The 14,488-nt window shown below is 43.0% G+C and overlaps 1 protein-coding gene across 1 annotated transcript in view; it reads right to left on the reverse strand.

The window, feature by feature from the left end:
- Positions 1 to 5,047: 5,047 nt before the first annotated feature.
- Positions 5,048 to 14,488, reverse strand: part of htr3a (5-hydroxytryptamine (serotonin) receptor 3A) — a 28,404-nt gene continuing 18,963 nt past the window's right edge. Inside the window, exons 7-11 of the mRNA XM_087976559.1 lie at positions 12,044 to 12,210; positions 9,917 to 10,127; positions 6,003 to 6,236; positions 5,714 to 5,727; positions 5,048 to 5,326 (exon numbers count right to left, since the gene is read on the reverse strand). Coding sequence (XP_087832685.1) covers positions 5,048 to 5,326; positions 5,714 to 5,727; positions 6,003 to 6,236; positions 9,917 to 10,127; positions 12,044 to 12,210 — 905 coding nt within the window. The remainder of the gene's footprint in view (positions 5,327 to 5,713; positions 5,728 to 6,002; positions 6,237 to 9,916; positions 10,128 to 12,043; positions 12,211 to 14,488) is intronic.

Raw genomic sequence — 14,488 nt, forward strand, 5'->3', positions numbered from 1 at the left:
GAGCTGAGTAGGAAAATGAGTTCATAAACTCTCCATTAAAGCAAATTATTAAAATCCTGATTTCGTGAAATCCTGACCTTGAGACCACTCTCCCAAGCAAAGAGTCTGAACTTAGGAAGCAGCAGAAACACAATTTGAATATTTTGCAGGTTAAGTCTATTCATGATTGTTAGCTTGTCATATAAATCATGTGAGCATTGATATTGCATATAAATACACAGAGGCTACTTTCATTCAGTCGTGTGTTTTATTTTAATATATTTGTACATTTACAGCAGGGTACCTGCATCAAGCTGATTAAAGGTTGCAATACATTTGATCAGAACATTGTTACAAGAGGTTGATTCGAGTACCAATTCATTCAGAAAAGTCAATCCAATACACTCGAAGATGAATCTTGGACTGCAAAGTTCTTTGAGAAAGTAATCTAAATGATATGTCTTTAATGCCAGGAAACTTCATTCTTTTTAAAGTCAAACGTGAAGGGGCGTAGTCCAGGGCGTAGTCAAGGAGGTGAGCGAACCCGGGACAAATCAATAATGTGCAGTTCAGTTACGTCAAACTTGGGTCTTTTAAAATCCCAACTGTTACAACCATGAAATCAAGACATTGCATAAAGAAGATTAAGTTGACCTTTTACATAATAGACACAGCATATAAAAATGGCTGCCATATGTTATATGACAATTCCCATTTATACACCTTTAGCCAAAAGCAGACAGACCAAGAAAGGCAGAAAAAGGAGTCATCTGTGATTTAATTGACCTGTAGATAACAAAAGGAGCCCTTTTCAAGATCAGAGAATTCAATAACTCCTAAGGTAAACAGGAGACTGGAAGAAGACATGGAATTCCAATTTTTAAAAATTAATTAATTCATGTGATGAGGGCATTATTGCCCATCACAAATTGCCCAGAGGGTAGTGAAGAGTCAAACACTTTACTGTGGGTCTGGAGTCACATGGAGGCCAGACCAGGTAAGGATGGCGGTTTTCTTCCCTGAAGGACATTAGTGAACCAGATGGGTTTTTCTGACAATCAACAATTGATTCATGGTCATCATTAGACTCTTCATTCCAGATTTTTATTGAATGCAAGTTCCACCATCTGCTGTGTCAGGATTTGAACCTAGGACCTCAATACGTTATTTGGGTCTCTGGATCAACAGGCCTTGATCCATATACCTCCACGAGGAATGGAGGTATATGGATCAAGGTCAGGCTGAAAAGATTAGTTTAATTTGGAGTCACATTTGGCACAACACTCTGGGTTGAAGAGCCCCTTCCTGTGCTGTACAGTTCTATGTTCTATGTACAGAAGCCTTTACAGATACTTACTTACTTCAAATTTTCAACCCCTCCACCTTGGAAAGAGAAATCTTCAAGCCTGTAATGTGCAACCTTAATGGTCAAAGTTGACTTTATAAATATCTTTTATCTGTATTTACTAATTTAGATAAAATAAAAAATTATGTTATCATATTTTGTTAACTTAATAACTTTCAGCAATAGTTGTGAATTAAGTTCTCTGCAGATTTTGTGTCAAGTTAAAACTTTTCTGTTGTTTTTGAAGGTGAAGCACCAAATGCAATGTATGAGTTCACTGTGACCACACTGTGGATACATTTGGTAGTCATGATGCTGCTGATTGTTGGAGGGAGGTGAGAAAGATCCAGAGTTAAAGCAGGAGATACAGAAATGACTCTGAGTTTCAGCACAGTTAGGGTGTATTCAAGGAAGTCAGTCAGATTTTTTAATAGACCTTTCATGGTGTGGACATTACGAGCAAGGCTTGCATTTGCTGCTCAACTGTAAACATGCCTGAACTGAGTGGCTTGCTCGGCTATTGCAGATAAAGTTAAGAATCAACAGCATTGCTGTGAGTCTGGAGTCACATGTAGGCCAGAGTTTGTAAAGAAAATCTAGCAAGCCAGATTTCAGACTGGGGAATCTGACTTGTCCACTAATAATATTATGATCTAGTCCAGTGACATTATGCTAATATCATCCCCTATATTATAGTACCAGGGTCATGGAAAGAAAACTCAGATGAGAATGATCATGATTAAGAGCTAATGACGATGTGGAGGTGCTGGTGTTGGACTGGGGTGGACAAAGAAATCACACGACACCAGGTTAGAGGTCAATAGGTGACGAAGGGGCTGTGATTTCAAATAAACCTCATGAAACTATGGGAAGTATACTTTGTGCTGCCTGTAATATGGAAGAGATCTGAATGAGAAGAGATTGTGTTTCCAATATCACCAACATTCATGATAATTGTTTTAACTGATCCTGTCGATCAAATCATGATAAAATTGTGAGGCTTCAATAAGATATCAGTTCAGGAGAGGCAGTGTACTCAATCATATCAGATTAGCTTTGGGCAAATCACCACTGAGACAAAAAGGAATGTCTCACCTTTTTGTAGAATGAATAATGGAGTTATGTTCCATCTTCTGGATTATTGAATATTAAAAGACATAGTCTGAATGGAAAATTGACACAATTGGATTCACCTATTATTCAGTTCATTAGTGAACTCCATAGAATTGCTGGATGATCCACGGTCCTGTCCCCCTAAGTCCAAGAACTCCCCACCTACGTTCGGGACACCACCCATGCCCTCCACCTCCTCCATGATTTTCGCTTCCCCGGTCCCGAACGCCTTATCTTCACCATGGACATCCAGTCCTTGTACACCTCCATCCCCCATCATGAAGGACTCAAAGCCCTCCGCTTCTTCCTTTCCCGTCGTACCAACAAGTACCCTTCTACTGACACCCTCCTTCGACTGACTGAACTGGTCCTCACCCTGAACAACTTCTCTTTCTAATCCTCCCACTCCAAACGAAAGGAGTAGCCATGGGCACCCGCATGGGCCCCAACTCTGCCTGCCTCTTCGTAGGATATGTGGAACAGTCCATCTTCCGCAACTACACTGGCCCCACCCCCCACCTTTTCCTCCGCTACATCGATGACTGTATCGGCGCCGCCTCGTGCTCCCACGAGGAGGTTGAACAGTTCATCCACTTCACCAACACCTTCTACCCCGACCTCAAATTCACCTGGACAGTCTCAGATTCCTCCCTCCCCTTCCTCGACCTTTCTATTTCTATCTCAGGCGACCGAATCAACACGGATATCTACTACAAACCGACCGACTCCCACAGCTACCTGGACTACACCTCCTCCCACCCTGCCACCTGTAAAAGCGCTATCCCATTCTCCCAATTCCTTCGTCTCCGCCGCATCTGCGCCCAGGAGGACCAGTTCCAAAAATGTACAACCCAGATGGCCTCCTTTTTCAAGGACCGCAATTTTCCCCCCCAACGTGGTCGACGATGCCCTCCACCGCATCTCTTCCACTTCCCGCTCTTCCGCCCTTGAGCCCCGCCCCTCCAACCGCCACCAGGACAGAACCCCACTGGTCCTCACCTACCACCCCACCAATCTCCATGTACAGCGCAGCATCCGCCGTCATTTCCGCCACCTCTAAACGGACCCCACCACCAAGGATATATTTCCCTCCCCTCCCCTATCAGCATTCCGTAAAGACCACTCCCTCCGTGACTCCCTTGTCAAATCCACACCCCCCACCAACCCAACCTCCACTCACGGCACCTTCTCCTGCAACCGCAGGAGGTGCAAGACTTGCGCCCACACCTCCCCCCTCATCTCCCTCCAAGGCCCCAAAGGAAACTTCCATATCCGCCACAAATTCATCTGCACCTCCACACAATCATCTATTGCATCCTCTGCACCTGATGTGACCTCCTCTATATTGGGGAGACAGGCCGCCTACTTGCGGAGCGTTTCAGAGAATACCTCTGGGACACCCGGACCAACCAACCCAACCACCCTGTGGCTCAACACTTCAACTCCCCCTCCCAGTCCACCAAGGATATGCAGGTCTTTGGACTCCTCCATCGCCAGACCACAACAACACGACGGTTGGAGGAAGAGCGCCTCATCTTCTGCCTAGGAACCCTCCAACCACAAGGGATGAACTCGGATTTCACCAGTTTCATTTCCCCTCCCCCCACCTTGTCTCAGTCAAATCCATCGAACTCAGCACCGCCTTCCTAACCTGCAATCTTCTTCCTGACCTCTCCGCCCCCACCCCAGTCTGATCTATCACCCTCACCTTGACCTCTTTCCACCTATCGCATTTCCAACGCCCCTCCCCCAAGTCCCTCCTCCCTACCTTTTATCTTAGCCTGCTGGACACACTTTCCTCATTCCTGAAGAAGGGCTTATGCCTGAAACGTCGATTCTCCTGTTCCCTGGATGCTGCCTGACCTGCTGCGCTGTTCCAGCAACACATTTTCAGCTCAGATCTCCAGCATCTGCAGACCTCACTTTCCCCTCAAAGAGTAACTGTATAAATGTTATGCAGGAATGATCATGATTAAGAGCTAAGGGAAGTACATTTTATGCTGCTTAGAATATGAAAGACATCTGATTGGGAAGAGGCAAGACCTTCCTACAGAGTTTATAATATCATCAACATTCATGAAATACATGTGAAATAAAAATTATTACACAGGGAGAACAAGGACAGAGACCTCAGAGGGGCTGACTAGAATCTTCTGTGGGGACCTAAAATGAACCTGTATTTAATAGACGGTGTTGAGATTATACTTTAATTCCACTATAGCCATAATGGGGGAGGGGTGAGCGGAGCGGAGTTGGGGGGGTGGTTGGGAGTGGGGGGCTGGAGTTGCATAAGTAGAAATGTTTCCTGTTAATGCAGAAAAGGCATATGAATCCATGTGTGAGAGATTGCAGAAAACATTTTGAATTTTTTAAAATCAAATCATAGGAGTACGTAAGGGGAAGTGTGTTATAGGGAGAGGAATAGAAGGTGACATTCACAGGGCTGGATGAAGAGGGTGCAAGTTGGTTTATGTGGAGCTAGCAATGAGCCTGTTGAGCTCCAATGGCATATTTCTGTTGTGTAAACTCAGCATTACATCAGGGATAAAGCAAGTTATGCATTTATACTGCATCAGGTGGAGCAGGTGTACAGCCTGTTGTGTTGTTGACTTAAGAGTACTGCCAAATGGACCACAGAGTACCCAGGCTGATCCCATAGGCCAGGACAGCCACTAGGTATACACGGAAAAGGAGTACGTCCAAAACATACCCAATCTGCAGCCACTCCTTGGCGATATCTCTGCACTCATCCCTCTTCTCTAGGAATTGGCGAATTGCTGAGATCTCGTGCAGGATGTTGTCCACAGTGAGGAGTGAGTCTGCCTGAGGTAAGCTGGAGCTAATTGGTTTCTCGCAGTCTGTCCCATTCTCACAGGCAAAGTGATTCAGCTGCACTGTCAAGATACAGACAAAGAAATAAATCACAGTTTCTCTGTTTGAAATCCATCTATGGCCACAACTCCTCCTTAACTTTGTAATCTAATCTGGCCCTACAACCCTCTGAGATATCAGCATTCTTCCAATGCTTGCCTCTAGAGCATTCCCAATTTTTATCATCCCTCCACTTGGTGGCCATGCCTTCAGCCACCTAAGCCCTGAAGATGGAATTTTCTCCCTAAATCTCCAAACCCTTCTCTCCTTCTTTAAGCCACTCTTTGAAGTCTACCTCTTTGGCCAAGTTTTGGAGTACCAATTCCTGATGGGGCCCAGAGTCAAATTTTCTCCTCGATAACCTGCCTGAGAAGCAGATGTTACAGGTGCTGTGCAAATGCCAACTGCTGCTGGGGGGACTCTTTAAGTGTCCCACAATCCGTGTAGCTCAGGTGTTAAAACATAATGTGAGACCCTGACCTGCAAAAGTTAAACAAAGGCTTTCCATTTATATCACACCATCCATAACTCAGGACATCCCCAAGGTGCACTAGCTGTCAGGATGCATGAGTCAGTCTTGATGTATCAATTAGTCTTCACTGGCCATCAATTTCATATTTCACAGGCCCAGGTGCCCCTCTGTGGCATTTCTGCTAAACTTTACCCCAGCTTGCCCTGGCATTCATTCACCTACCCGTGCTGCCCTTTCTGTCCCTGGCATTATCTGGTGTTCCACTGTGGCGATGCATGGAGTGGAACTGAGTCTTGTTGCGGAGACAGAGCAAGACTGTGGCTTTGTCCAGAATCAGACTCTTCACCCACTCTGGCACGTGTGGCTGGAGGTCCTGCTTGTGGACCAGTCGCACAATGAGAATGGTCTCAGTCAGGCTGATCACCAGCAGAGCCATGCAAACCACAAAGTATACACCTGGAATGGGGAGAGGGCAAGGGGAGAGAAGAATAGAATTTGGTTACTGATATAATAAACCATTAAGCATGAAAGTGAACCTGTGAGCAGTGACAGGAGAAAGTGAGGACTGCAGTTGCTGTAGATCACAGTCAAAACGTGTGGTGCTAGAAAAGCACAGCCAGTCAGGCAGCATCCGAGGAGCAGGAGAGTCAATGTTACGAGCATAAGCTCACATTCCTAATGAAGAGTTTATGCTAGAAACGTCGACACTCCTGCTCCTCGGATGCGGCCTGACCGACTGTGCTTTTCCAACACCACACTTTTTGACTCTGAGCAGTGTCAATGAGTTGGAGGCAGAAAGTGGCTGCCGGTAAAACTCAAAACAATGTCGGAGCAACTTACTGCAGCCGCTGAAATCTGTACTAAAAACAACAAATGCTGGAGATCGCATCGGGTCAGGCAGCGGCATGGTGGCTGAGTGGTTAGCACTGCTACCTCACAGCTAGGGAACCGAGTTCGATTCCAGCCTTGGGCGACTGGCTGTGTGGAGTTTGCATGTTCTCCCCATGTCTGTGTGGGTTTCATTTCGGTGCTCCGGTTTCCTCCCACAATCCAAAGATGTGTAGGTCAGGTGAATTGGCCATGCTAAATTGCCCATAGTGTTCATGGATGTGTAGGTTAGGTGTATAGTCAGGGTAAGTGTAGAGTAATAGGGTAGGGGAATGGGTCTGATGGGTTACTCTTCAGAGGGTCGGTGTGGACTTGTGAGGCCAAATGGCCTATTTCCACACTTTCGGGATTCTATGATCCATGGAGAGAGAGCAAGCTAACATTTCAAGTCTAGATGACACTTCATCAACTCTGATGAGGTGTCTTTGAGCCTCGAAACATTAGCTTGCTCTGTCTCCATGAATGTTACCTGACCTGCTGTGACCTCCAGCATTTGATGTTTTCAGATCAAAAACAGTGAAAGGACTATAGTTAAACAGCTTTATGCATATATAGGCTGCATAGTCCACATTAAAACATGGACTGCAGCAAACCAAACTCAAGACTGAAACTTCAACAATGTCTCCCTCTGAAAGCAGAGTGATAATTTCATTAGCTATGTGTGAAGGATGCACAAATGAGGTAAGTAAAGGCAGTCATTGACTGCAATGGAGCCCCCAATGTGAGAAAATAGGGATACTCAAATATTTTATTTCTGACTAGTATTAATGATGAATGATGGAGCCAATTTTAAAATGGTAGTGTGAGAGCCTTCTGATTTTCTGATTTGTTTCATATGCTTTAAATTTATCATGTAGTCCTTTGTGGTTTGATTAGAGAGCAAGAGAAAACAAAGATGTGCCTGTGTCAGCACCAGGCTAATTCTTTCAGTCCTTAAGGGCCGTAGGATCATTGTGGCACTGGAGGAAGACTTTTGGTCCATAAAGCCAATGCTGGCTGTCTGGAAAGCAAATTGTTGAGTTCTATTCCCCTGCTCTCTCCCTATAGTCCTGATGATTTATTTCCCTCAATTCATACATCATCTCCACCTTCCCATCCTCACAGGCAGAGAGGCCCAGTTTGTTACCACTCATTGCTTAAAAAAATCCTTCTTCACATCCTCCCCATGCATGCCTTCGGCAGAATCCTAAATCTGAGAACCCTTGATTTTGTTCCATCAATTAATGGGAATTTTTTTTCTTTGTCTTTTATCTAAATCTGCCATATTCTTATATATCTCTATCAAATATCCCCTCAATCTCCTTTGTTCTAAGCAGAACAAGTCCATCTTCTCCCACTGAACATTCAAGGTAAATGTCCACATCAGTGGAGCCACTCTGAATCAGAAAATCAGAAGGCTCTCACACATTTTAAAATTGGCTGAGGCTAGACAGAGACACGGTTCCTGAAGAATTCCATGGCACTCAAAATTAAGCAGATGGGTGACAAAATATAGATTTGTAATCCAAACATAGAACATAGAACATAGAAAAGTACAGCACAGAACAGACCCTTTGGCCCACAATGTTATGCCAAGGATTATTCCTAATCTAAAATAAAATAACCTAACCTACGCACCCCTCAACTCACTGCTATCCATGTGCTTGTCCACCAGTCGCTTAAATGTCCCTAGTGGCTCTGCTTCCACCACCACAGCTGGCAACGCATACCATGTATTCACAACTCTCTGCGTAAAGAACCTACCTCTGACGTCTCCTCTATACCTTCCTCCTACTATCTTAAAACTATCGTGCCAGTCAATCCTGCCCTGGGAGAAAGTCTCTGGCTATTGACTCTATCCATGCCTCTCATTACTTTGTATACCTCGATCAGGTCACCTCTTTTTTTCCTTCTCTCCAGAGAGAAAAGTCCAAGCTTAATCAACCTCTCTTTGTAAGATGAGCTCTCGAGTCTAGGCAACATCCTGGTAAAACTTCTATGCGCCATCTCCAAAGCCTCCGTATCTTTCCTATAAAAGGGCAACCAGGATTGGACACAATATTCCAAGTGTCGCCTCACCAGGGTCTTGTAGAGCTGCAGCAAAACTTCGCAGCTCTTAAACTCGATTCCCCTGTTAATGAAAGCCAAAACATCATACGCTTTCTTAATAACCCTATCCATTTGGGTGGCAACTTTGAGGGATCTATGCACTTAACACCAAGATCCCTCTGTTCCTCCACACTGCCAAGAATCCTGTCTTTAATCCTAAACTCAGCATTCAACTTCAACCTTCCTAAATGCATCACTTTGCATTTATCCAGGTTGAACTCCATCTGCCACCTCTCAGCCCAGCTCTGCATCCTGTCTATGTTGCACTGCAGCCTGCAATAGCCCTCAATATTATCAACGGCACCTCCAACCTTTGTGTCTTCGGCAAATTTACTAACCCACCCCTCAACCTCCTCATCCAAGTCATTTATAAAAACTACAAAGAGCAGAGGCCCAAGAACAGAGCCCTGAGGAACACCACTCACCACTGACCTCCAGGCAGAATACTTTCCATCTACAACCTCTCTCTGCCTTCTGTCAGCCAACCAATTCTGAATCCAGACAACCAAATCTCCCTGTATCCCATATCTCCTGACTTTATGAATGAGCCTACCATGGGGAACCTTATCAAATGCTTTGTTGAAGTCCATATACACCACATCCACAGCTCGACCTTCATCGACCTGTCTCGTCACCTCTTCAAAGAAACCTATGGGGTTTGTATGTAGGACACTGAGGGATTCTGGAAATATGAAATAAAGGTAGACATTGCTGGAGAAACTCACGAGAGCTGGCAGCATCTGTAGAGAGAGAGTAACCATGACAACCTTTCGAGTCTAATATTACTCTTCTTCAGGACTCCTCTTTGCTGTTTTTATGTAGGCTGTACTTGTACCAATGATTAGACAACGTAGTTAAGTAGCTATGACCTTCCCTGTTTGTGTTAACTATTAATTAACTCTTCCCTCATCAATCTATTTCTGTTTATTTGTCATTTTCCCTCTTGGGATTGCTTAGCTGTGGGATTTGTTATGGAATGGTCTTGATGGGCCAAATAGCTTCCTTCTGACCTATAACAACTCTATGATCAGTAGGTCTTTGTTTCCAGGATACAATTTCTAATGCCGGTTTTCTCTTGAAAAGGTTTCATGTCCAACATTCAGTATTTAACCAAACACAGAATACAGTCAAAGTCACAAGTGGAAGACGTCCCTACTTACCTATCAGTGGAGTGCCGATAGCTGTGGCCGGAAGAGTGTCAGACACGATGATAAGGAAAACAGAATACCCCAGAAGAAGAGTAATTTTAAATGACACTCTCTCCCCACTGTCCGGAGGCAAATAAAACCCAATGATGTCCATGACCATAAGGAAGATACTGGGTAACAGCAAACTAACCGCATAGAACAAAGGACGTCTTCGAATGACGAGCTAAGGTAGAGCAAGAGAGAAAGATTGTCATGAAGATATCATGAGCTAAAGTTATGTGAAAGCTGCACAAAACTCTAGTTAAACCGGCTGAACTCTGGTCAGATCTCAGTGCCAATCATTAGGAAATATATGAAGCAAACAAAAACAGAAATTGCTGGAAAAAGTCAGCGGGTCTGGCAGCATCTGTGGAGAGAAAGCAGAGTTAACGTTTCAAATTCAGTGACCCTTCTTCCGGACAGGAATTTGGAATTAGGAAAGACATTGACTTTACATAGAACATAGAACGTAGAACATTGAAAAATACAGTGCAATACAGGCCCTTCGGCCCTCGATGTTGCGCTGATCCAAGCCCATCTAACCTACACTAGCCCACTGTCCTCCATATGCCTATCCAATGCCAGTTTAAATGCCTATAAAGAGGGAGAGTCTACCACTGCTACTGGCAGGGCATTCCATGAACTCACGACTCGCTGAGTAAAGAATCTACCCCTAACATCTGTCCTATACATACCTTAATTTAAAGCTATGCTCCCTCGTAATAGCTGACTCCATACGTGGAAAAAAGTTCTCATGGTCAACCCTATCTAAACCCCTAATCATCTTGTACACCTTTATCAAGTCACCACTAAACCTTCTTTTCTCCAATGAAAACAGCCCCAAGTGCCTCAGCCTTTCCTCATACAATCTTCCTACCATACCAGGCAACATCCTGGTAAACCTCCTCTGCACCCGTTCCAGTGCCTCCACATCCTTCCTATAGTATGGCGACCAAAACAGCACACAATACTCCAGATGTGGCCGCACCAGAGTCTTATGCAACTGCAACATGACGTCAGGACTCCGGAACTCAATTCCTCTACCAATAAAAGCCAGTACACCATATGCCTTCTTCACCGCACTATTTACCTGGGTGGCAACTTTCAAAGATCTGTGTACATGGACACCAAGATCCCTCTGCTCATCCACACTACCAAGTATCCGACCATTAGCCCAGTACCCCATCTTCTTGTTACTCTTAATGATTACCTGAATGATTACTGGACTTCAAGGGTTAGGTTATGAGAAAAGACTACAGTAACTAGGGTAGTATTGGTGGAATTGGGAAGGCAAAGATTGATTTAACTGAGGTTTTCAGATATTAGTGGGAATTGATGGATAGACATACTTAAAAATTACAGCTGGATCTTACTGGAATAAAGATTTGGTGCACTTACATATGATGTAAATTTGATATCTGCAAATGGAAATAGATGTTAAATCAGTAGTTAATTTTTTTAATCTGAAATCAACAGGTTTTCTTTTGTTAATCAAATGGGTTAGGGCAGGAATGTGGAATTAGATCATAGGTGAATGATCTAATTAAATGATGGGACTGGCTGCAGGGACTAAGTGATCACCTCATGTTCCTATGTTCCTGACTTCAAAGATATCTCAACCTCTTTTCCCCATGAAACATAAAGACATAGAAAATAGGAGCCAGAGAAGGTCATTTGGCCCTTTCAGCCTGATCCACTCATGGGTGATAAACCAACATCACTCCCCTGTTCTCTCTTTCTCCTCATTAGTCCCCTCTTTGGTGCCTTTACCACTCAGAACTGCATCGAACTCTTTCTTGTGTGATGATACTATGACTTTAAGAGGTTTTTTTTTCCTGTTTCTTTTATGAAGAGAGGTTAAGACAGAGGTGCTGACCAGATGTTTACACCAATCAACAGTGATTGCACCATTATCTTTAGGCTAGCTTTCCATTCAAGATTTAAAAAAAATTGAATTCACTGTCTAATATGGTGGGACGTGAACTTATCTCCCCAGAACTTTAATCTGAGGTTATTGGCTGTAGTGACATTACCACTATCCCCTGCCTCCCTTATAAAGACCAAAAGCTAATCATAAAGTATTAAGCAAGAAGAACTTACAAAAAAGCGCATTTCTGCATAGCCCACAGACAATCCTCGTTCAAGGTTAAACTCATTGAACTGGGTGTCGACATAAAGAAGCTCCCATTCACCTTGATTCATGAAAACACTTCTGTCGTATTTCACAAGTTCAGCAGATCGCCACAGGGAGATATTAATATCTTGGACTGGAAATATTAAAGCAAAACAGTCGGGCAACTTGCATACTCATTTTAGAATATAACACTACAATAACTTAAATTTATATAGAGTGTCAATTAATAAAAGGTGCTTAGACATTTCACAGAAGTGTTATATAATAAACAAAGCCACAAAATAAGATGTAAGGGCAGTTGGCCAAAAGCACAGGCAAAGAGGTAGCTTTTAAGAAGCATCATTAAGAAGAAGAGAAAGGTGAAGAGGAGGAAAGGTCTATGGTGGGATTCCTGAGCATTGGGCCCAGACTGCTGAAAGGATGAGCAGCTGAGAGTCAGGGAGGTTTAACTGAAGGAATATAGTGATCTTAGACTGATGCAGGGCTGGAAAAAAAATCACAGATATAGGAAAGGATGAGAAATGGAGAAGTTTAATGAAAGGATAAGAATTGACCTGGAGTCAATTAGGTCAAGGAACAGTTAGTAACTGGTGAACAGTGTTGTGGTACACCTTGAAGTGGGTGCGGTTATGCATCATAAGATTGAGACTTTCTGATGTGAGGAACCAAACAGATATGCGGACAAGTTCTCCCATTTTGTAACACTGCCACTAATTTCCTTGATGGATGAGCTAACCTATTTGTTAACCAATCCCACAGGTGCAACTGGGACCTTGCTGTTTATTTATTAGTATGTATCAGGAGATGAAGAACACGATGAATAGGAGTGCGTATGATCTTTAGACTTGAGTATGATGAATCCTATTTACAAACTGACTGCTGTGTTTCCTAAATTATGACAGCCACCTTTGCTTCAGAAGTGCTTCAATTACTTTAAAGGTTTTGAAAGGCGCTATGCCAATGCAGGTTCTCTAATTCTCTTCTGGCTTATTGAATTTTTCATTCTGACAGAAAATTCTCCAAACCTGGTGTTTCTGTTGAGTGACTCTATGAGTCAGAAACAGTCAGAAAAAAGAACTGATTGTTGCCAACAAAAACAAGTTAGGGGTTGAAATGAGCTAATCTAGTAAAGTTAATTAAATTTACAGTACGTAATTAATTTAGTCAATGTACTAGAATGACTATAACATAATTAATAAATTATAACATAATTAACAGAATATGCATGACAAGCAAATCCCATCAGCATTGTCATGGATTACTTCATAACTTTTCTAGAAAAATAAATTAATGTCAAGCTTTCCACAACTATTGTGTTGGTGCATAAATGTTGGCCATTTATGTAACATTTTAATAGAATTAAAATTATCAAATAATAAAATTTCTTCCCTTGCACACATTCAACTGCAAGCAGTTAATTTGTGGCATTGAATTAAATCTAAATCTGAAGGATAGGCTTAAACATTCTGTACTTTATTTTGCAACATAACCAAATACATATTGAATAACCTAATTACCTGAGTTTTAAGTGCCTTCAATGAAGAGCAAAGTTTCCCTTCTTAATGACATTTATTTACTTATCCCTCCTGCACAGCTTTGAACTATCTGAACTATGTCATCCAATGATTTTTTTTCTTCCAATGTTGCTAACTAAGTGTTTGCCTGAAGTTCAACTTTGAGTTAAAAAGAGAGGGGGAGCTGAATAGGCTGGAATGTTTTTCACTAGAGCATAGGATGTTAAGAGGTGACCTTTTAGAGGTTTATAAAATAATGACGGGTATAGGTGAATGGCAGGTGTCTTTTCCTGAGCATGGAGATTTCACGACTAGGTGGCTTATTTTTAAGGTGAGAGGGGAAAGATTTTAAAAAGATGTGAGTGGCAGATATTTTACACACTGAGTGGTTCGTATGTGCAATAAACTTCCAGACGAAGTGGTGGATGCGGGTACAGTTACAATGTTTAAAGGAAATTTAGACAAGTACGTGAATAAGAAATGTTAGAGGGATATGGGTCAAGTGCAGGCAGATGGGTGTAGTTTAGTTTGGAATTATGATCGGCATGGTCTGTTGGACTGAACGGTCTGCTTCCATATTGTATGACTATGTGACTCTATAATTTAATAACATCACCAGCAGCATGTGTAGTAAATATAAGTGTTCTTCCACAATGGTCACACAAGAAAGCTTTGCCATTATGTCTTATTTATAGGAGAAAGTGAGGTCTGCAGATGCTGGAGATCTGAGCTGAAAATGTGTTGCTGGAACAGCGCAGCAGGTCAGGCAGCATCCAGGGAACAGGAGAATCGACGTTTTGGGCATAAGCCCGTCTTCAGGAATGAGGAAAGTGTGTCCAGCAGGCTAAGATAAAAGGTAGGGAGGAGGGACTTGGGGGAGGGGCGTTGGAAATGCGA

Source organism: Chiloscyllium plagiosum, unplaced genomic scaffold, assembly GCF_037043375.1.
Source record: "Chiloscyllium plagiosum isolate Xiang-an unplaced genomic scaffold, Cpla_swu_hap1 HiC_scaffold_29, whole genome shotgun sequence".
NCBI lineage: Eukaryota > Metazoa > Chordata > Chondrichthyes > Orectolobiformes > Hemiscylliidae > Chiloscyllium > Chiloscyllium plagiosum.